The sequence below is a fragment of the Gigantopelta aegis genome, chromosome 5 (genome assembly GCF_016097555.1).
Source record: "Gigantopelta aegis isolate Gae_Host chromosome 5, Gae_host_genome, whole genome shotgun sequence".
Lineage (NCBI taxonomy): Eukaryota > Metazoa > Mollusca > Gastropoda > Neomphalida > Peltospiridae > Gigantopelta > Gigantopelta aegis.
In genome coordinates, this window is record NC_054703.1 from 28547923 (window position 1) to 28572088 (window position 24166).

The following is a 24166-nucleotide window of genomic DNA, read 5'->3' on the forward strand; positions in this document are numbered from 1 at the left end:
TTGGTTTTGACACATGTTATGAGCGGAAGACAATTTGATCCAGGGACGTTTTTCTTCAATTTGGTTGATAACCGAGAGTGCACACGAATGGAAGGTTAGTATTTCTTTTGTTAATGTTTCTTCTTTTTACTTGAGACACTTTGTGATAAATTTTATGATGATAAATGCATTTTTGATGGTCATTCTCTCACCATTAGAATCGCGTCTTCGTTATGAGCAGAAGTGATAGTTTGCATATAACATGCCTAATTAATTAAACCAGCTTTATGTTGGTGCACATTAATGAAATAGTGCTTGAAATATATCTGTCTAATTTTTGTAATAAATAAGCAAATTTTAACCCAATTGTAACTCATGGTATTCTGCTCATAACACAGACACCCATTTTATTTTTATTTTTGGAGTCTTTGTTATGAGCTGAAGTGATTGTTTGCAAATCAATGTGTCTAATTAATTAAACCAGCTTTATGTTGGTGCACATTATTGAAATAGTGCTTGAAATATATCTGTCTAATTTTTGTAATTCATAAGCAAATTTTAACCCAATTTAACTCATGGTATTCTGCTCATAACACAGACACCCATTTTATTTTAATTTTTGGAACCTTTGTTATGAGCTGAAGTGATTGTTTGCAAATCAATGTGCCTAATTAATTAAACCAGCTTTATGTTGGTCCACATTAATGAAATAGTGCTTGAAATATATCTGCCTAATTTTTGTAATAAATAAGTAAATTTTAACTCAATTTTAACTCATGGCATGCTGCTCATAACACAGACTCCATTTATTTGTTGAAGTACAAGAGTACAAAGCTTAGAAAAAAGCCTTTTATGTTGTCTTTTGAAATATTTTGAACTTTTAATTGTCACCAATGTGATAATCCACATCCTTTTGATACTACAGATTCAAAGTGAGGTTGAATGTATTGTATAGTAACACCTCTCACCTGTGTGGTCCACCTGTGTCTACCTTTAGAATTTTTATTGCCCCTAATTGCCACCTGTTCTAAAAGATGTGTTAACAAGACTAGCCACTTTGTTCTTTGTAGTCTTTGATGATGAAACAAAAAAGGGTTAAAGTTCTTTTATTTTGTGTTTGATGTACTTCTATTCGGTAATCAAAATCTTTGAACAGAAAAGTTTTAAGCAGATGTTTGAACAGTCTAATGAGGATTATTTTAGTTAGTCTTTGTTATGGCCGAAAAAACTTTAAATAATCAAAATCCATCTTTTCATTGGCTATTTATGTAGGCATTTTCATAACCATAGCAACCACAAACTTTAACAAAAAAATGCTACAAAAAATATTGACTTAGTTGTTTTATCTATAAACATAACTTTTAGGTATCATTTTATGTTAACCATTTAAAGTATTTGTTTTTTTACATTTTAACACTTTATTACAAGGAACCTGGAAGTAAATTACAATTAGACCAAATTAAATAATATGTGTGGCTTGGGTTACCTGACCGATCCTAACCCCCTCACCCCCTTTTGCCATTTGTGCCAAAAAAAACTTTATGGAATGTACAAAACAGATTTAAGTTTTGGATTAAATTACTTAGTTATTTAAACCTCATGAAAATTTATTTGGATGTTGACAACAAACCTTGTAAGATAAACAACAGAAGCAACAGCACAAACATGAAACAAATGTGGAGTTTTTTCTGTTTACATTTTGTCAGTACATTGTACAAGCTTGTTATATAATGTGACATTTTCATATTTTGCAGGTTGAAAGTGTTGATGACGATGGAACAGAGCTGCGTTTCCTGAGGAAAATGGGGCAGCACTATGTCATGTCTGATGTATTGGACACATCGTTTTTTTTTCTCCAATAAGATCTGGACATTATGCCTGTTCCAAGGATTTCTTTTAAAGACACAAATTGCCTACATGATTTCTGTTTAGTATTGGTATTTTTTCCTCATATTTCGTTTATTGTTTTTTTTTCTTCTCCCAATCATTAAAGTAAGATGTTATAACTTAACACTAATTGAGAGGCAATATTATCCTGCTGAGTATATTTACAGAGCTTCTACTTCCAATCTTTTATATTCATTAAAAAAGTGAACTCGAAATATTACAAAGATTCAGTTTTTAAAAACATATTTTACCGGTTTTCTGTGTCACAAGTCTATAGCATATATATATACACTAGTACATTGTATTTTTTTTTTTATTATTATTACTCAAGACAAGCTAACACATCCTAGGAATGATTAAGTCATTCTGTCAAATGGGGTCACATCTGTATGATTTACAGTGTTTTATGATGTATTTTGGCATAATCAGTGTCTGTGTTATGCGCAGAAGGTGATTTGAAATAGTCTTTCTACTTCAATGTGTGCTATTGATTTTGGGTTATCATAAATGATGAATAAATCTATTTCTATGTACCATATTGTGTTCATTGTTGTATATGTCCAATGGTGTTAGTTTTCTTTACCTGGACACTTTTTTTTTTTAATCTTCTGCTCATAATGGTGTCTATTTTACAGTGTCACTTCTAAACTTTAAGTTCATACACAATTTGGGTTTTTTGGTGTCTTCACATAGTCTTCCACTTATTCATGTTTGTTTTTGGGTTTAATTGTGAAATGACCTTATTTATTGTCAGTTACTATGCATCACAAGACACCATGTTATGAGCAGAAGATATGCATGTCTTGCTATGAAATGCTCCGTCAAGAGCAAAATTCTTATGTTCTTGATCTGCAAGTTATAAATCTACATAGTTTAGATATCAGTCAGTAAATTAGTGTCATTTCACATGATTTGTGCAAAGTTTAATATTTGACCTAGGTGTAACAGTTTCTGTACCCATGATCTGAGCTGTACTCATATATATATATATATATATATATGTATAACACACAATCACACACACACACACACAATCACACAAAATAATGTAGGGCGTATGTGTAGGAATTTTTGCAGGGGAGTTAGCCCGAGTACTCTGACTGTAGAGGGCTAGACGAACATTTGGAGGCAGTGTAACAGTGTTGAATATCTGTCAAAATGTCCGTCTAGCCCTCTACAGTCAGAGTACTCGGGCTACAGAGGAGTCTACGCTGTCGCGAACGACGGGGTCGGGTGATGTTTCGCCAAAATATATATTACAACCGGGGAAGGACTTTGACCCAAGCACCTCCTGTGACCACGCGCCGTGAATTTACTTTAAAATCCGTGTTGACACGATTCCGTACATGCGTTCCAATTCGGTTATCACTATTTATCTATGTGACCATATCGGAAAATCGGGTGAAAATAAATAGATCCTACAAATAAACAAAAAAACATATACAATCGTTATGTTCGATGTCGTTTCTGCACACTCACCGAACATCATAACGTAGTTGTGTAGATGATACTACCTATAAAACAGGCAAAACTGAACCAACAAGTTCTGCACACAATCGCAGTTTCACCAGCTTCTAACAAAGGAACTAAACATCCGAAAACTAATCTGGCCTACTGTTCGGCATACACATATACGGGTGGATGTTTTTGTCACTCTTCCAACACACTGCATGTTGTTGCAATGACAAAGAGGAAGAAAAAGTTTATTTTGTTTAACGACACCACTAGAGCACATTGATTAATTAATATTCGGCTATTGGATGTCATAATATAAATTCATAAACTAGCTGTACCCGTAAATGGTCGTATGAAATGAATTATGTTGGACCGTGTAAATCAAAGTATAATCTTTGCACGTCACAAGACTGCTGGTAAATATGTTTAGTCATTAAGCAAGTGTTGGACTTCCTCTTTCCAGCCAGTGCACCACGACTGGTATATCAAAGGCCGTGGTATGTGCTATCATGTCTGTCACTGTTGGATGGTGTATGTAAAAGATCCCTTACTGCATTAGGAAAATGTAGCGGGTATCCTATAATCAGGGCCGTAGCTAGTGGTGGGGGGGGGGGGGGGGCAAGGGAAGGGAGGCAGTTGCCCCCCCCCCCCGAAAAAATCCGGAGAGCATTATAGAAACTTAAAGAAAATTCTCTTCTTAACTGTTTAAGGAGTTTTAGACTATTAAATACTCAGTTGCCCCCCCCCCCCCCCCCCCCCCCCCCCCCCCAACAATCAATCCTAGCCACGGCCCTGCTAATGACTACGAATTAGAATGATTAAATGTACAGTTTCTGGCCCTGGTCAGAAATCGTGGTGTCAACGAGCGTGCTTGAACATGAAATTGATATAAGGACATTAATTCCCGACATCTGACCTTGCAGTCTTTACATTTGTGGCCATACATACACACGGGGAAACTCATCACCATCGGTCCTTAGGCGTCATCTTGTCTAGGCTACTATGACGCAACTCCTGTCTACAGCTGGTCACTGAGTATTGTGTTACAGAATCGGCCTGTGTTTATTTGTTGAAAACAATCTGATTAAAATTAGCTCTACTGGGTCTACCAGTAGATCTAACAGCATTGCGTGGCTGTGTTCGACGTAGGTTAATGCATTTCCAATAATTATTAACTACCAGATTTTAAATTACATTTACTTGGATCAAACGATCTTTTATATAACATTAATTATTAAGCAAACAGAAAACTTACAACCAACCCAAAACAGAAATCTTTTATTACTTAATTTACTAGTATCCTAGCGCATTTTTTCTTGCTTTTTTAAAGGCATACTGTCACAGATTTAAGGACCTAATTTCTCTAAAAATTTATAATAAATGATAATTACATTAATGTTTGGAAACCAAATCTACCTATCACATCACCGTAACTGAACCATCATGGAGTAAATCCATGTTAACCCTCTTGGCAATATTAGATTTTGAATTATGGACCATTGCCATAATTCAATTTATTTTTTTTACAAAATATTAGTAAATGGAGTATGGTGGTTACATAGATGGTTTAATAAAGTACATTTAGGGACAAATCAAATTTACATTTGTTTAGGTAATACTTTGTTAGGCCATTTAATAGGTCAGTGGTCTGTGACATTATGCCTTTAATGAGAGTTTAAAGCACGGTTTCAGATTTCCGCCTATTTTTTAGGTGACGGGTTTCAGCTCAGTCGTCTGACTGCTCGAGTCGCAGGATCGAAAAACCTCGGTCACGGTGGATCCATTCACCAGAACTGGTGAATTGGCCATTGTATGTGCTGTCCTGTCTGTGGGAAAGTACATATAAAAGATCCATTGCTAATGTAGCGGGTTTCTTCTCTAAGACTCATATCAAATGTTTGACATCCAATAGCTAGTGATTAATAAATCAATGTGCTCTAGTGGTGTCGTTAAACAAAACAAATACCCACTCTGCTATTGGATTTTGAAATGATATAAATTCATAAAAATAGCTGTAGGTCTCAATGAAATTATTCAGCTGTAATTTCCTAGGGCCATGTAATTCATAGTATATGTTTTACATGTCACAAGACCACTGGTAAAGCTTTAACGTGGCAACAGCATGGATATTGTTTAAAGAGAGTAGAAAGCAAAATTCCGCATATGTATAGTCCGAATTCCGAACAGTAGGTCAGATTAGTTTTCGGATGTTCAGTTCCTTTGTTAGAAGCCGACTAAACCATGGTGTTGATCTTTTTGGTTTAGGTTTGCCACTTTCATAGCTAGTATGGTCTACAAAACGATGTTCTGATGCACGGTAAGTGTCGAGAAATGACATCTAATATAACGATTGTATAGGTTTGTTATTTATTTACACAGAATATTTATTTTCATCTCGGTTTCCGGCGTCAGTTTCCGCTACTGTCGCATTAATCTCGATTGAGATTCAAAACTTCTACTCGGACTACTGGCGTCGTTTGAATCTCGACGGCGGGTAAATAAATCAGCACTGGAAATTTTACAGGATGGATTCTGACACTAATATCGAACGTTCGTAAAAATCCAAACACCTGTTGTCGGCAAATATATGTTCCTCCAACATGATAGTTTTTTACATACCTGACAATGTCAAGATTAGTAAATTTCCAAGCATTTAATCCTTCTGACGTTTAAAGTGACTCCATTTTTTTATTTTAAATGGCTGAATATCATCCTATAGGGCCTCAGACCACAATTAATTTCGCTATATGTTTCTATATAGCCTTAGTGGCTATAACATTTTTATTAATATCAGCAGGCCCGTGAAGTTTTGTATGTAGTACCTTTGCCTGCATGGGGGACACATACCCTGAAAAGGACAACCCCTGTTGTCCAGCACTTTCTCCCAGCATATTGGTTTAAACAGACACACCCTCTAAACCAGGCCGGAGTACACCCATTTTACACAAAAAACACTACTTTTGCATGGGCCGGAATTACCACAAACAAGTCTTCAGTGTCAACAAGTTACACATGTTTACAAACTACATGCTATCCCCTGCCATGAAATAATCACAGTCAAACAGCAGACTACTTGCGCGGTCAAATTTCTGGATTTTGGACAACCAAATGAGAAGATAACTGTAATCTGAGACCTATCAGTCCATTTTTCCCCCTAAAAACTGGCCCACACTAATGCATTCCAATGATATACATATTAAAGCAATGCTCAGTAAGTATCGGGATGTCACCTTTAAACTGAGAGTATATAGAGGCTGTGTTAAAACACCTACCACAGTGCCTTGCCATGGCCAATTTTAGCAATGGTTACTTGAGGGACACCAACTTCAAAATGTAATAACTTTATCAAATTTTGGAATTTCTTCATACAATGAGCAGCTATTTTTTCTTCTACATATGTTCTATCTGCACAGTGTTGTCTTGGAAAGATTTTGAAATATTTAAAGGAAAAAAAAATCAATCATTATATTTTACTTCATTTTTAATTAAATATTAAACTTAAATTTAAATTTTTGAAAAAAATTAAAATCTAAAACTGTAAAATTTGCATTTTAGATATGATAAGTGGAGGCTTATTAAAGATATGGTGACTGAATTCATGGTACATTATTAGAAATGTGTCAGAGGGATGGTGAAAGTCACAAAATTGGGGCCATTTGCAAAAATATTTTTACACACTAATTTCAGGGAAAATTAGACATGATAGGCCTCAGATTCAATTTTGACCTGCTGTATTTACTTAATCTACTTCATTTACTGTATTAGACATGTAGCCACTTTGTAAAACGCAAAACAGTCCATGTAAATGCATATTAATATGAATATGCCCTACAATATTACTTAGGTATACACCATAATATGTTTTTTGTTGACGACAACTTTGAAAATGAAGATTTTGTCACAAAATGCTGATATAAATCCTACCAAGAGGTACTTGCACCATATTTTTCAGTTTCCAGTGATAACTGTTAACAAGTGTAGTCATGTGCCAGTGTCTTGGATACCTCAGTGTAGTATTTCTTGATTGGAAGGATGTTTGTAGTAATGACCACTGAATATGCATTATGGATTATTCTGCCATATGTATTACAAGCCAAATGTTAACCTTTTTGGCACATTTTCTGCAATAAACTTGACAAGTATACCAGCATCTGATTACTGAACACAATAAATACATTCAGACAGCATAGAATATTAGCCTATTAGATTTTTTAAGGATAAAAGACCATTTTTGAAAAATGACTGAAGTGTGTAATTTACATAAATGTAGGTGAAATGTATTATTAGAGTACTTAATCTTGTTAAAAACTGTATACTATTTATTTAAAGTGTTTAATTACATTTAGTAGTGATATATTCATTATATTTAGATCTTCTGTCCAATTGCAATAATTGAGAAACTCATTAAAATTCAATATGTAAAAAAAATTCAAATCTCAATATTGACTAACAAAATCCAACTTTTGCTCTTTTTTTACCAAGTTATTAGCTCAAAACTGTTTAAAAATATTGCAACAACCTGTAGTAACATCAGAGGTCATTTTATGCTATTTTGGAGGATATTGAAATTTAAAAGTTGAAAATTTTAATTTTAATTTTTAATAAATTTAAAAAAAAAGTTTTTTAATTTAATAAAATATTGAGAAAATAAATAAATGAGTTTTCATATTCCTTGTGGTATTCACAATCAGTCTGTATAATTTCACCTCTCTGGTTATAATACTTTCTTCAGAATCAAGCATTTAACCGGTGTAATGTGTGAACTATATCAGGCCTCAGACCACAATTAATTTTGCTATATGTTTCTATATAGCCTTAGTGGCTATAACATTTTTATTAATATCAGCAGGCCCGTGAAGTTTTGTATGTACCTTTGCCTGCATGGGGGACACATACCCTGAAAAGGACAACCCCTGTTGTCCAGCTCTTTCTCCCAGCATATTGGTTTAAACAGACACACCCTCTAAACCAGGCCGGAGTACACCCATTTTACACAAAAAACACTACTTTTGCATGGGCCAGAATTACCACAAACAAGTCTTCAATGTCAACAAGTTACACATGTTTACAAACTACATGCTATCCCCTGTCACTTCAGTCAAACAGTTGCCACTTCATAGCTGTCTGTCATGAAATAGTCACAGTCAAACAGCAGACTACTTGCGCGGTCAAATTTCCGGATTTTGAACAACCAAATGGGAAGATAACTGTAATCTGAGGCCATAGTCTGTTCTAAAGATTGTTATTATTATTGTGTACATTCCACCTTTATTGGCGGTCCATTTTTTCTAGTGAAATTGTATGTTTTGACTTGCATCTTATATGAGTCACTTTGCAGTAATTCTAAACATTAAATAAATTTATATAAATAACTGGAAAAAAAAAAAAAAAATATATATATATAGTCATTTATTAGTAGTTGGACTATCACATAGTGAAAATATATACAATTAAAAGCACACATTTTTATTACATTTTTATATATTATACTGTGTGTGTGTGTGTGTGTGTGTGTGTGTGTGTGTGTTTGTGACATAACTGGTGATAGCCGAATTGGAACATATGTACCGACTGAACTTGTCGGATCAATGTGGATTTTGAACTCCATTCTTATATTACTTTGTAGGTATTTAATTTCAGTTTCCGTTGTATACACACCACCTGACCTATCATTTCAGAGAGAGACACAGACAGACAGACAGACGGACAGACCATGCAGCTTTAGTTTCCACGAATCACTGATATACAGGAACCTTACGAAATATAGGCTAACTTTTTTTCGATATCTGCTTATTAGTATTGTGCTGCTTAAGTACTAATATGGCTGGTTACGCACATACATTTCTCGCTCTAGCCAATGCATTACAACTGGTATATCAAAGGCTGTGGTATGTGCTATCCTGTCTGTAGGATGGTGCATATAAAGAGATCCCTTGCTGATAATGAAAAAAATGTAGTGGGTTTCATCTCTGTGACTGTCAAAATGAACCTGTGTTTGACATCCAATAGCCGATAATTAATAAATCAATGTGCTCTAGTTGTGTCGTTAAACAAAACACTTTTTTTTTTTACACACAGAAGGGCGAAACCAAAATAAAATTGGGCATTTCAACATAGCAATCATATTAATTGGTATTACTGACCTCAGTGGGGTCGTGGTTAAGCCATCAGACATTAGGCTGGTAGGTACAGGGTTCGCAGCCCGGTACCAGCTCCCACCCAGAGCAATTTTTAACAACTCAATGGGTAAGTGTAAGACCACTACACACTCTTCACTCTCACTAACCACTAACAATTAACAACTAACCCACTGTCCTAGACAGACAGACCAGATAGCTACGGTGTGTGCCTAGGATAGCGTTCCTTGAACCTTAATTGGATATAAGCACAAAAATAAGTTGAAATAAAAATAAAAATTGGTATTAACACTTATTGTAGCACAATTGTGAACAATCTGGGAAAATTGGGCAGTTGTCTCCAGTACTAGGTGAAATATAGCCACTATAATAGGCAAAACGTTAAAGGCGCTCTGTCACGGATGGTTGACCTAATTAATGACCCAACAAAGTATTATCTGAAAATGTATACATTTGATTTGTACCTAAAAGTACCTTATTAAACCATCTATATAACCACCATATCCAACTTATTATTTATATTTTATAAAATTAATTGAATTATGTCGGTGGTCCATAATTCAAAGAAAAATATCAGCTATTTGGAGAGCAAAGGTGTGACGTATTATTTTTGAGTCACGTGACGGGCATCCCCCGAATAGCCGCAGTATCAAAACAATTTACCAAGCTCTTGTAACGAGAACACTTCGCCGACCTCTGCGACGTAGGGTAAATAGAAAAACACAATGAAAAAGGTTATTAAAAATTAATAAAAACGTAATAAATGACAATAAGCTTATACATTAATTTATTTTAGTAACAGAAGCATGTTAGCGTCGACAATCCTGACTAGTTAGGCCTTTGTATCTATAGGTAAATTTATCGTTAGTCGTACGCGAAAAATATAACCATCTGGATCGCAAACACCTTCATTTTCCACCTTCATTATTATGCAAAATATACCATAACAGCTGGCTTAGGATAGGAATTGTTACATTTTAAAAGAATACTGTGAACTAGACGGTGTTTGTATACGATCTGGCTATATATATACAACGGCCGTGTATATAGTGTATATATAGTGTATATAGCCTCCGCGAACGAAGGCTGGGGATAGGGCCACACTTTTATATTTACACATTTTTACACTATTATATAAAACAAAATATCTGAAAAGTGGGGGGCTTGCCCCCCTGCTTCCTACGACAGTGAATATATAAAGCAAAATATCTGAAAAGGCTTCCTACGCCAGTGAATATATATATATATATATATATATATATATTTATGTGTGTGTGTGTGTGTGTGTGTGTGTGTGTGTCTGTCTGTCTGTCTGTCTGTCTATGTGTGTGTATACATACACACACACACGCACACACACGGAATGCTTAATGGTTGTACATAATATTAATGATTGCAGGTAGATAGTCGATCGTAACTATTAAATTACACATGAAATTGTGTCCGTTACACTATGTCCGTCTGACAATGACACTGGACTCGCCGTTCCGATTTGTTTGCGAGTCAGAGAGTAGAAACCTTATCGTTAGGCGAGGAAGTGAATTTCCGTATCGTTAGTTTCATTATTAACTACTGCATAGGTCGTAGTTAATAATGCAGCTAGCGGTACAGAAAATCGCAGCTAGTCATTTAGTCAAATTAATGTACTTCCATTCGTACACATTGATATATACACAAACACATGCATATTACTTGCAAATACTAAAACTTTATTAAGGTGCCGTTTTAACATGTTCGTAAGTATTTTTGTTAGCACAAAACATATTGTACATTTTCTTTTCTGTAAAAGGAGGAGATTGCACACAATCTGACGAACAATAATAGTAATAGAAAACTTTATTAACGTTAAAATTTTTTAAAAATAACAAGACGACAACTACTCCACAACTCAGTAGTAACAAAGGGCCTTTGTTGCAAGCGACTGGAGTGTAACGCGCCGGAAATAATTTAGTGGCTAATTGGGACCGCTTAGCACGATGAACACCAAGGGCAGATAAGTATGTTTCTAATAGAGGCTATATACACAGCAAAAATATATCTAGGCTGTAAATAAGCAGGCTTTAACCTGTCGTTCGCCAAATCGCCAAATACGAATTAATATTGAAATTGGCGAAAATATTTCATTGTCAAATCGCCAAAAAGCTAATTCGAAAACCCTGTTTCATTATGTTCCGCTATTTGTTTTTGGGGAGTATTTGTTAATACATTAAAACGCATACAGGTCGTAAATAGGTTTACAAGTCGGAAATAACAACTTCCGAGTAAACGCGAACGCAGCATTAGTCTCGCTATTTGTTATTTGTACATCTACTTTGCGCCTGCTTGTTTTGAGCCACTTCCGTCGGATTCCGCAACCGGCTTTATTTTTGTCAATCGGAATAGGTCGCTCCTTTTCGCTTCCTCCATGTGACCGATGTCACGTGATTTCTTGCGTTCGGAAAAAAGCCGACATGTCTCCATTGACTGTTCGTGGAATACCGCTAACCGGGTATACCATAAAGGATCGTTAAAACGCTGTTTAAACTGTTTTACTCTTATCTTATTATTGCTGAATATTTAAAAACGTACTGTCATTACAACTCCTAGCAATAGCAATACCCTGGGTGCAGTAAGCCTCGGCAGACGATTGCGATTTAGTTGCATGTAATATATTTTTATCGTCACACATACATAATTAACAGTTTGGCCAATGCGTTCAAATGGCGCCAGTTAATATACCTATATTAATGTGTTGTCATTGATGTCGTGTATATATATATATATATATATATATATATATATATATATATATATATATCCCTACAAACAAGTTTGCAAGACAAGACGTTGACGCCAGGAGGAATACATACATGTACTAAGTACTGTACGAACAGTGCGTGGTCTGAACAGGATGGGGCGGGGCGGGGGGGGGGGGGGGGGGGGGGGTATATGAAACTAGCTTTTGTGTACGTTTTCCATAGACATGAATAGCGTAATATTTTTTTAAATTAATAAAAAATAAATAAATAAAATAAATGAAAATAAAAAAGTACAAACTGCAAATTATCAGCTGCTGAGGTAAATTATCTGAAGTAGAAACTAACTACGGAGAGTACACAAACTATCAACAGGGCTTGAACTTAATAATTTTTCACCGATTGCAATTTTGAGTCTGCTTACGTAAATTTTAAAAAAGTGAATTTTACCGCAAATAAATATGACTTGAAGGTACCGTTATTTTGCTGTATATAGTCATATTTCAAACGTGCAAAATTGCAAGGGGCAATGAAACTCTCAAACCAGTAACGCCGAGATCACTTCCGGGTTCCCCTCTAAAGTTATTTAACGTCCCCACCTACTCCACATCATAATAGCAATATTAATAATAATATTTAAAAAAAAAAAAAATAATAATAATAATTAATTTTGTTGTCAATATTATTATTATTGTTATTATTATTATTATTATTATTATTATTAGCAGCTTACTACTACCTTTTTGGGGTGGAGGGGGCTGGATTTTATCTTGTTTTTTTGTTTTGATTTTTTGCTATAAAAATACAATATTAACGTGTATGCACACACACAAATGTCAGGCTGAACTTTGCCCTGCACGTAGAACTGGATTCAACTGGGTTAAGTTATAATTAAGCCAACCCTTTGGACGGCAAAACATGTGACAGTATACTGGGTTTTTAACGCTATACATTAAACAGTGACCACTTTGCGAATCAATCGAAATAATTTGTAAACATTTAGCGAAAAAACACGACTGTCTGGACATTGGCGACGCTTGAAAACATGTTACACGTTTTCGAACCGAGCATCGTCTAGACTCCCGCCCCTACTAAATTCCATGCACACGCAACTACAGTGGTACTGTGTACGGTAGCTCCGTACCTCCCCCACCCCCCCCCCCCCCTTCCCCCAAAGAAAAAAAAGAGAGAAATTATTATTATTTTTAAATCATATTATTAATTTTAAAAATTATGAGTTCATATTATTTTATTTCAGTGTATTCGCTGTTATTTTGTCATGAAATGATATATATTTTAATTATTTGCCATGTATATAGCCGGCCCTCATTTGTCTCTATACACGGCGGTCGTATATATATATCACGTGATCACGGAAAAGTAGGTCATGGCGCCATACAGGCCCCCATACTACTATTGAGGATATATATTTTTTATTATTAATTAATTATTTTAATTTTAATTTCAGTTTTATGCTACATCTGTTATAGTGACGATGCGACCTGGCTAAACACAGAAATAGAGAAGATAAACCTTGAAGCCTTGACCACGGAAACGTATCAAACAATGTCAGTCACTGGTGGCCAGAAAGGTCTATCATTTAAATTGTAGGTGTGAGATTACCGCAAAAACACTTACGATATAATGTGTGGAAACAGCAGTGAGACTGTATCTAATTCTGTATTAAAAATGTCATCATTCCAGACGGTTTAAATGGAAATCTAGGAAAAACATTAAAATTCAGCCTTTGCATACATAAATGTACACCCGAGAGAGAGAGAGAGAGAGAGAGCGAGAGAGCGAGAGAGCGAGAGCGAGAATATTTTGTATATAGCTTTATCATATACTGTTAGAGATGAAGTTTAACTTTCATGGTGATTTACCCACTTTTCACAAATGTTTAGCCCGTGAATTTAGGAGATAGAAAAATTGATGGGTCAGGTAGGAAACGTGTATTGCTTTATCAGTACTTTCAAAATGTTTGTTTTAATTATTATTATTATTTATTTCTATTTCAGGCTGATGCTACATCTGCTATAGTGAAGATGCGACCTGGCTAAACACAGAAATAGAGAAGCTAAATCACAGAGGCATCTAACAATGTGAGTTACTGGTGATAATAGAGGTCCCAAATGTGAAGTATGCAGAAAATATGTCACATGCAAATCCAAACTAGAAGCACATATGAAGGTTCATACAGGCGAGAAACCTTTCAAATGTGAAATGTGCACAAAACGTTTTACAAGCCGTAGCAACTTAAACAAGCATATATTGATTCATACTGGTGAAAATCATTTTAAGTGAGAAGTTTGCACAAAACGTTTTAAACACAAAACAGTCTTAAAAGGTCTCAAATGTGAAATTTGCTTAAAATATTTCACATGCAAGTCTAGACTAGAAACACATAAGCTTGTACACACTGGCAAGAAAAATGTCAAATGTGAAGTGTGCACCAAACGTTTTACACGCAGTAAAAGCTTAAAACAGCATATGATGAATCCTACCGATCAAAAACGTTTCAAATGTGAAGTGTGCACAAAGACGTTTAAGTACATGTGGCGCTTAAAAGAACATATGTTGGTTCATACCGGCTCTGGTGAAAAACCTTTCAAATGTGATTTGTGCACAAAACGATTTATATGGAGTTGTACCTTAAAACGGCATATGTTCATTCATAGCAGTGAAAATCCTTACAAATGTGAAGTATGCACAAAATATTTTACATCCAGTACTTGCTTAAAATATCATATGTTGACTCATACTGGTGAAAAATCATTCGAATGTGACTTGTGCACAAAACGTTTTACAACGAGTTCCAGCTTAAAACAACATATTTTGAATCACATGGGTGAAAAATCTTTGAAATGTGAAGTGTGCACCAAATATTTCACATGCAGTCTCACCTTGAAACAACATATGGTCACTCATAGTGAAAAAAAATTCAAATGTGAAGTGTGCACAAAATGTTTTGCATACAGTGGCAGCTTAAAACGGCATATATTAATGCACACTGGTAATAAAGGCTTCAAATGTGAAGTGTGCACAAAAAGTTTTGCATACAGTTCCAATTTAAAACAGCATATGATTGTTCATACTGGAGAAAAACGATTTCAGTGTGAAGTGTGCACCAAACGTTTTACTCAGAATGACAACTTAAAACTACATATGATGATTCATACCGGTGAAAAACCTTTTGAATGTGAAGTGTGCACAAGACGGTTTGTAAGGTCTTTTACCTTAAAAGAACATATGTTCATTCATACTGGTGAAAAACCTTTCAAATGTGAAATGTGCAAAAAATGTTTCACATGTAAATCCAAGTTAAAAAATCATATGTCCATTCATAACAGTGAAAAAAGTTTCAAATGCGAAGTGTGCACAAAATGTTTTAAACACGGTAAGAGTTTGAAACAGCATATGCTCGTTCATACTGGCGAAAGACCTTTCCAGTGTGAAGTGTGCTCAAAATGTTTTGCACATGGGCTAAGTTTAAAGGGGCATATTTTGATTCATACTGGTGAAAAACCTTTCGAATGTGAAGTGTGCACTAAAAGTTTTAGACGCAGATCGAGTTTAAAGCATCATATGTTTTCTCATACCAGTGAGAAAGCTTGATAAGCCATGTTGTATGCGCTCGTCCTGGTGTCAGAATCGTGATGTGAAGTGGTGTGTGTGTGTGTGTGTGTGTGTGTGTGTGTCCCCTACTTGAGCGCGTCCACGATTTTGTGAAGGTGGGCTCTTTGCTGCTTGAGATATCATATTGGTCTGTAACGAGACTGGGCCCAATTTCACAAACACATTGTAAGCCTAGTTTTATACGTAAACGTAAATCTACGACTAAGCCACAATTTTTATTACTATTACAGTACAACAAATCTAGTTACAAATGCACATATTTAATTTTCTCTTTTCTTTAAAATGCGCCATTTTCCCTAATGATGTAATTTTCTTCGTGGAATAGCTGCCATGCACGTGTATATGTAGGCCCAGAATAACTGCAGCAGTTAGTCGCAGGCGTAAACTTACAATGTTTTGTGAAATTGGTCCCTAATTAATGTTGACCCAATGAATACATACATGTATATCGGAGATTTTCTCGGTAGAATGCAGATTGACTCGACCATCGTTCACCCAACCACAACCATATTGTGTGTGATATGTGTGTGTGTGTGTGGGGGGGGGGGGGGGGGGGGGGTAAAGGGAAAACAGAGAATGATGGCTTTACAGTGTTCAAGATCAAACATTGTTGGCAGTATCCCAGTTGGATACTAAAATTTCAAAATCTGGTATCACACCTGATATTTTAGTATCCCATTTAAATGAAATTCATAAATAACATCATAACAAACTTGGACGACACTGTTCTCGTTCCCAGTCTAATGCTACACCGCAATCAAAATCGTGAAATTCGCGATCAAACGGAATCGGCAAAAAGATTTGCTGCATCTATTTTTGCGTAATACTGACATAAATTAATATTTAGCAGTAATCTATAAGTGTTTCTGACATTACTAATGATAAACCTTCCTGTATCAATTTTTTGCAGATGTGGAGTCAATATCTCAAATAAAATTTGAAGGGAGGAAACGTCCAACAAAAACAATAGTGACTTAGCGGTTCCCAGTCAATTGCTACGCCGCTATTGCTCCAGTGTAGCATTAGACTGGGTACGAGTATGGGAAAATACTGTTACTTTACTTCACCAGTAAATTACGACTTTCATTGTTTCAGCGAAAAATAAAAACGCATTTTTAAAAAGACCCAACAACAACATTATATGGTATCCCGATGGGATACTGGGTTCTTGAAGTCTGGTATCCAAACTTAAATTCTGGTATCCCCGGGATATCGGGATACCGTTAATCTCGAACACTGCTTTAGACATGTCTGGATAATAGTTGTTCTTCTACAAGTTTGTGTTTAATGTGTTCCATTCACTTGAAAACAATTTAAACATTTTAATAAATAAACAGTGAATCCTGCGTTGTATTATTTTATTTTATTCTGTCCAGGCGTGTGTGTGTGTGTGTGGGGGGGGGGGGGGGGGGGGGGGGGTCCAAACCGCCCCCTCAAGAAAGTTTTCTCCTTTTTGTTTTTTCAATGTATTTTTCGAGGATATTCGATGAGACCCACCCCTCCCTGCCATAAACTCACTGTACTCTCTCTCTCTCTCTCCTCTCTCTCTCTCTCTCTCTCTCTCTCTCTCTCTCTCGTTAGAAATTGCATATGTATGCTCTAGTGGTGTCGTTAAACAATCTCTCTCTCTCTCTCTCGTTAGAAATTGCATATGTATGCTCTAGTGGTGTCGTTAAACAATCTCTCTCTCTCTCTCTCTCTCTCTCTCTCTCTCTCTCTCTCTCTTTCTCACTCTCTCTCTCCCTCTCTGGAAAAAAATAGCTATATATGCTGAACAATAAAAAGCCGTATTTTAAATTGTACGGAGGTGTTAAACATAATTTTCTTTCTGTGACAGATACGTTCGCACAGACACACTGGCACACAATGAACACACAACACGCACGCGCACACCGATCCTAACATTACTTATTTTACAAGTACAGGTGCAGCAGGCACGTGTACTTGGTATGGGTGTATAAACTACTGTGAGTGAAGTTTAAAGTGAGGCGTCATACTCCCCGTAAAATATATTGAAACAAAGACAAAGAAAGGTAAAAATACCAGAAAGTAAACAAAAAGTTATATAAGGAGGATGTCCCCGAAATCCCTATAACAGGTTTAGGCCCTTCGTTCTCCGGTTTCCCTCCCCGTTCCATCGCACTGACAGTCGCCTCCCCGCTCTCAAATACAGTGTGCGGGCCGTGAAGTACGGAGGTGGTCAAACCTGAGATGCACTCACTCATCAAGACCAGCACACACGCTAGTTCCAAACGTAGCAACGTCAAGCTGCAATCGGAACCTTAAAAGTCTTTATATAGAGACTCCTGCATGAGCGTCCGTTAGATACCGTTTATCTTACAACTCGTTGTTTAAAAACTTATCCAACGAGTGAAATGGATTCGAGTTGTAAGATAAAAAGAGGCGGATCTAGGGGAGGGGCCCGCCCCCCCCCCCCTAAATTTTACGATAGTTATAATTTTATTATATATTAGTTTTCATATTTTTTTTACGACCCCCGTCCAAACCTCCCCCAAAGTTCCCTTGGCATTCCATCTCATGTCACTGCCCCCCCTCCCACCTCCCCCCAAATGGATTTTCTGGATCCGCCACTGATAAGCACTATCTTACGGACACGAGTATAGTATTCTGTTTCTTACATATCTTCAGAAAACTGATTTAAAATAAATTTAAACGCCATATGCAATTGAACCCTATGTACGGCCCTAACACTTGTAATTAGTTTGTGCGTCACAGACAATTTAAGGTTAACTTGTACGTCACTCACAGAGTGATCGATTCAGCTGTGTTTTTTCTTCATTGGATGGTACCGGCGTCGTGGCAGGCCATCGGTCTACAGGCTGGTAGGTACTGGGTTCGGATCCCAGTCGAGGCATGGAATTTTTAATCCAGATACCGACTCCAAACCGTGAGTGAGTGTTCCGCAAGGCTCAATGGGTAGGTGTAAACCACTTGCACCGACCAGTGATTCATTACTGGTTCAACAAAGGCCATGGTTTGTGCTATCCTGCCTGTGGGAAGCGCAAATAAAAGATCCCTTGCTGCCTGTCGTAAAAGAGTTAGCCTATGTGCGACAGCGGGTTTCCTCTAAAAAAATATGTGTGGTCCTTAACCATATGTCTGACGCCATATAACCGTAAATAAAATGTGTTGAGTGCATCGTTAAATAAAACACTTCTTTCTTTCATTGGATGGTATGGCATTGGTGACCTTATCATCACCTAGGAGCAGCCAGTCGTATGTCTTGAAATTGTTAACACAACGTGTGTAAACAGGGTATATGTTATCAAAAATAACGAATGATGCTCTCACCAACGAAAGAAAGAAATGTTTTATTGTTTGAATTTGCGATGCGGCGTAAACAAAATGTCAACTTTCAACTTTCACTTCTGACCCCAGTCGTCCTTCAATATCTTTGGCGGTCATAAAACCTACTGTAATCAGGGGCGTAGCATGATCTGGACCTGGGGGTGGGGGTTCGAATATGAACCAAGTGGACCCTTTTTCTATTTTGTCTTGCACCACCAGAAACGCCATATGTATAAACCTCTATGTTTACGCCCCTGGTAATACTGAACTACCGGTTGTAAAACGGGGATGCGCCTGAGCCACCCCGTGTTTGTTATATATGGGTTGAATGTGCACTGCTGAACACTTGTTTATCATATGATAAACATTCTAAGTTTAGTTTCAGAATTGTTGTTACCTTGATTTTACACTGTGTTCCATATATAGTGATGGGACGTTATTTGGGAAGTTGCCCCCGAGCCACCCCGCTTTTTGCTATATATGGGTTGGATGTGCACTAATGAACAGTTGTTTATCATATGATAAACTTTCTATGTTTAGTTTCACAAGTGTGGGTCTAATCTGAATATTGAGCTGATCTTCGAATTTCGACCTTTAACGGGGCGTCACGTCCAGATAGAGTCTTGAGCCACCCTAGACTCTTCACATTACCAAATAACGTGTACTATAGGATGGATCTGTAGAATTTCATAAACTTTCTATGTTCAGTTTCAGAGCTGCGTTACTGCAAACGAGTATGGTGTTACGTTGAAAGTTGCCCCAGAGCCACCCAGTATTTGTTATATATCGGTGGGATGTGCGAGACTTAGCTCTGTACTTTATTTCCGAGCCTAACTAGATTATTTTACATCCCTAAGCCACCCTCGATTCGCCATATTATCATAGGACATACACCTAAATGCGTATCGTAGATTTTGAAGAATGTTGTATAATTCAGAAGAAAAAAAAAACACCTGAATGTTGAATGTTGTTCTGTCAGAGCAATATTCAATATTCAATGTTGAACGTTGAATATCGAACCAACTTCAGCTTCCCCTTGGAATGCTATTACTATTTATTATGCAGTGGCTAGATTTATATTCCTCGGAAGATCAGTTATAATGATATTATATTTCTGAGCAATTATCAAACAGAAATATCAAATGAACCCGCTCTGGAGGCTCGCTTTTCAATATGAGGGCGGATCTAGACGTTTTCAGCTGGTTAGTGTGGGGGAAATTATGTTAATTTTCATTTCAATATGAAGGCGAATCTAGAAGTTTTCAGCTGGTTAGGTTGGGGGAAATTATGTTAATTTTCATTTTAATATGAAGGCGGATCTAGAAGTTTTCAGCTGGTTAGGGTGGGGGAAATTATGTTAATTTTCATTTCATTTTCAACTTATTTTAATGCTTATATCCAATTAAGGTTTAAACACGCTGTCCTGGGCACACATCTCAGCTATCTGGGCTGTCCGTCCAGAAGAGTGGGTTAGTTGTTAGTGGTTAGTGAGAGCGAAGAGGGTGTAGTGGTCTTACACCTACCCATTTAGTCGTTAAAACTCGCTCTGGGTGGAAGCCGGTAACGGGCTGCGAACCCAGTACCTACCATCATTATTGTCGATGGCTTAACCGCGACACATGCTAATTGATCATAAACTACAGGCGTGGACTTAGACACGACTTAGACGGGATCTCCCGAGACTTGGCCACACTGTTTTTGGTGAAATAAGTAATTTTGACTTGTTATAACGTGATGGCTTAACCGCGACACCACAGAGGCCGGTTATGCTAATTGATCATAAACTACAGGCGTGGACTTAGACAGGACTTAGACGGGATCTCCCGAGACTTGGCCACACTGTTTTTGGTGAAATAAGTAATTTTGACTTGTTATAACGTGATGGCTTAACCGCGACACCACAGAGGCCGGTTATGCTAATTGATCATAAACTACAGGCGTGGACTTAGACAGGACTTAGACGGGATCTCCCGAGACTTGGCCACACTGTTTTTGGTGAAATAAGTAATTTTGACTTTCTATAAAGTGAGGGCGGGATGTAGCCCAGTGGTAAAGCACTCGCTTGTTGCGCGGTTGGTCTGGAGTCGATCCCCGTCGGTTGGTCCACTGGGCTATTTCTCGTTCCAGCCAGTGCACCGCAACTGGTATATCAAAGACCGTGGTATGTGCTATCCTGTCTGTGGGATGGTGCATATAAAAGATCCCTTGCTACTATCGGAAAAATGTAGCTGTAGGGAGTGCCAAATCTTATCTGAGTTTAGCAACCAGAAACTCAAAATCTGAAAGATATTCCTTACATAACTTGATGACCGCTGACCTTGTTTGTGTGGTTTTTGCACAAGTAAACTGAATATTTTTTTATTCCAGGACAGCAAATAGTTTTGTGGTTGTTTACATTAAAATTAGCAGTTGACGTTGCATTAACTTACGTACTCGTTAAGTGTATATATATTGTTATAAAGTCATCGAGAGCTAAATCACTTTTGCGGAAGGCCATGTGACTGGTTCTCGACCAATGAGAATACAGCTATAGTCCCCCTAAAGGGACATGGTATATGCTGTCTTGTCTGTCAGTGCACATTTCCCAATGTGTGTGTGTGTGTCTCTCTCTCTCCCCCCCCCCCTCTCTCTCTCTCTCTCTCTCTCTCTCTCTCTCTCTCTCTCTCTGTGTGTCTTTGTGTGTGTGTTTCTGTATGTGTGTGTCTTTGTGTGTGTGTGTGTGTGTGTGTGTGTGTGTTTGTGTGTGTGCATCTTTGTGTGTGTGTACCGGCATCGGTGGCGTCGTGGTTAGGCCATCGGTCTACAGGCTGGTAGGTACTGGGTTCGGATCCCAGTCGAGGCATGGGATTTTAAATCCAGATACCGACTCCAAACCCTGAGCGAGTGCTCCGCAAGGCTCAATGGGTAGGTGTAAACCACTTGCACCAACCAGTGATCCATAACTGGTTCAACAAAGGCCATGGTCTGTGCTATCCTGCCTGTGGGAAGCGCAAATAAAACCGTAAATAAAATGTGTTGAGTGCGTCATTAAATAAAAACATCTTTCTTTCTTCTTGTATTTATATATCCGTGTGAGTGTGGGGCGAGACGTAGCCCAGTTGTTTCGAGTTTTCCTTCTCCTAGGACAGCTTCCTTACTAGGATTATGTGCCCTCTCCAGCCCAGTTTTGATTTTAGAGTTTGCTTCTCACAGACAGTTGTCTTTCTTGACTCACGTCCTCTGTCTTTTCGGTCCATATTAGTCTAGTCTCTACCCTTTGACCAGTCCAGCTTGGGTGACCCTACCAGAAACGTGTTTCTGGTCGTTCTAATATTTGCACTATGTTAAATTTCATTTTATTTCCTAAAACATTATTTATTCGTACGTACGAATTAAAAAAATTGTGCTAAACCTTTCCTTTTTGGCTATGGATTTGAATAAAATTCTTGTATTAATTTGACTTTAGTTTCAAACGAAAGTTCGATACGTTGCCGTTTTTTGGGTATCTCCGCCATTATAAATGAAATAAGACAACACAAAATACACACATATATATATATATATTTCAATTGTATGCACATGTAATTGTATTCATCTACCCACATCGTTTAACCTTCTGCTCTTTTCCCCCACTGCAAGCATAAAAACTATTAAGAGAAAATATTGTGTGGCATATTATATTTTATTTAATTTAAAACTATATATTACGTAATATGTTAAAGGTGCTGTGTCAAAGTTACAAATATTATACTTTAGCTATATGCCTATAACAAATTACAACCAAATATAATTCGATTACTAGTAGAACTTTTTAAAATTATTATTATTATTTTTTTTATTTTTTTTTATTTTTTTTGGGGGGGGCATCTTTAGAGTGGTACACGCATTAACTAGTGACGTCACTGTTTTATGCGTACACATTTAAAAAATCAAATTTACCCAGAATTATTTGTAGTCAACTGATAAAGGAAACTGATAAAGATGGTGGCCATGCTATGTTAAGCCACAAATTATTCGGTAAACCCCTCTTGTCGTCAGTGCAAGACTTTTAAGAAGTATTATTCTATAGAGTTAATTACGGAAAGATCATGCGTTGGATCGATTCATTTGTAGTTGTTTATTACAAGTAAATGAAACAAATAACCAATTATTGTATTTTTAACTTTGACAGGCAATTTTTCTTAAATGCACTGTATATAGTAAAGAAGTATATACTCATGCTATTGCTGCCATGGGTTAAATGATATAATAATTATACGGTTAATAATTAAAATGGTAAATTGATAATAATTGCCAGGTTAGTTATTACAAATACGCATAGCAGATTTAAACTTTATATTATCTACATTCCCACGTTGCCTCAGCTAGTGGTGATATATTTGTCCCATTACTAGACCATCGGGACTACATATGCCGTCCTTAAAGGTAGGGTAAACTCAAATAAGAGTCTTATGTGTTGGAAAGATGCATACCCGGACCACTAACACATACTGACACTTTAACAAATAAAAAAAGCGTAATTTTAGAGTTAATAAAAAAACATGATTATTCCTGCTAACTGGGGGCAGCCATTTTGTTTGGTTTTTGTAACGTCCGGTGGTATAGCTTGGGGCGAAGTGACGTCATCTCCGTCGAACTCCTCTTAAGCAGTGTAAACAAACGCTCTAATTTACTTCGCTTTCATCAACCTGACGTAAAACAACATAAATGACTTGATACTATAATAAACTATTTAACTAAATCTATTTCAATTTGCATCAATAGAACGAAATGGAGTTATAGTATTTTTCTCTTTAAAAAAATCCAAATAAAAATGCTTATTATTAGGCTTATTGGTAGGGTACGTTCGAGAAAAAACGACCACTCACAATACCCAAATGATAATTTTCTTTTCTTTGGGACTACGTAATTGGTCAGTTTTGTGATTTTAGATGGGAAAGTCTACTTAATCAAATGTTTTACAGTATTACTTACAGTACTAAAGTGATAAGGTCCATTACGATTTTGAGGGGCGTTCGCGCGGCTTTCAGACAATACCTTGTGATCTTA

The 24166-nt window shown here is 36.7% G+C and overlaps 1 protein-coding gene and 2 long non-coding RNA genes across 5 annotated transcripts in view; 2 read left to right on the forward strand and 1 right to left on the reverse strand.

Moving 5' to 3' along the window:
- Positions 1-3457, reverse strand: part of LOC121373826 — an 8060-nt gene extending 4603 nt beyond the window's left edge. Inside the window, exon 1 of the long non-coding RNA XR_005958139.1 lies at positions 3346-3457. This is a non-coding gene — a long non-coding RNA (uncharacterized LOC121373826). The remainder of the gene's footprint in view (positions 1-3345) is intronic.
- A 2068-nt stretch (positions 3458-5525) lies between these two features.
- LOC121373578 overlaps positions 5526-24166 on the forward strand; it is a 29028-nt gene continuing 10387 nt past the window's right edge. For 2 of the 3 annotated variants that reach the window (XR_005958100.1, XR_005958099.1), the window contains exons 1-3: positions 5526-5638; positions 13662-13800; positions 14212-14295. This is a non-coding gene — a long non-coding RNA (uncharacterized LOC121373578). Of the gene's footprint in view, positions 5639-13661; positions 13801-14211; positions 14296-16739; positions 16788-24166 lie in introns of those variants that run through there. The other variant, XR_005958098.1, reaches the window with a different exon arrangement.
- On the forward strand, positions 14306-16872 carry LOC121373573 (gastrula zinc finger protein XlCGF8.2DB-like). Its single transcript, XM_041500257.1, has one exon. The coding sequence runs from the start codon at positions 14684-14686 to the stop codon at positions 15806-15808; it is 1125 nt and encodes a 374-aa protein (XP_041356191.1). The 5' UTR covers positions 14306-14683; the 3' UTR covers positions 15809-16872.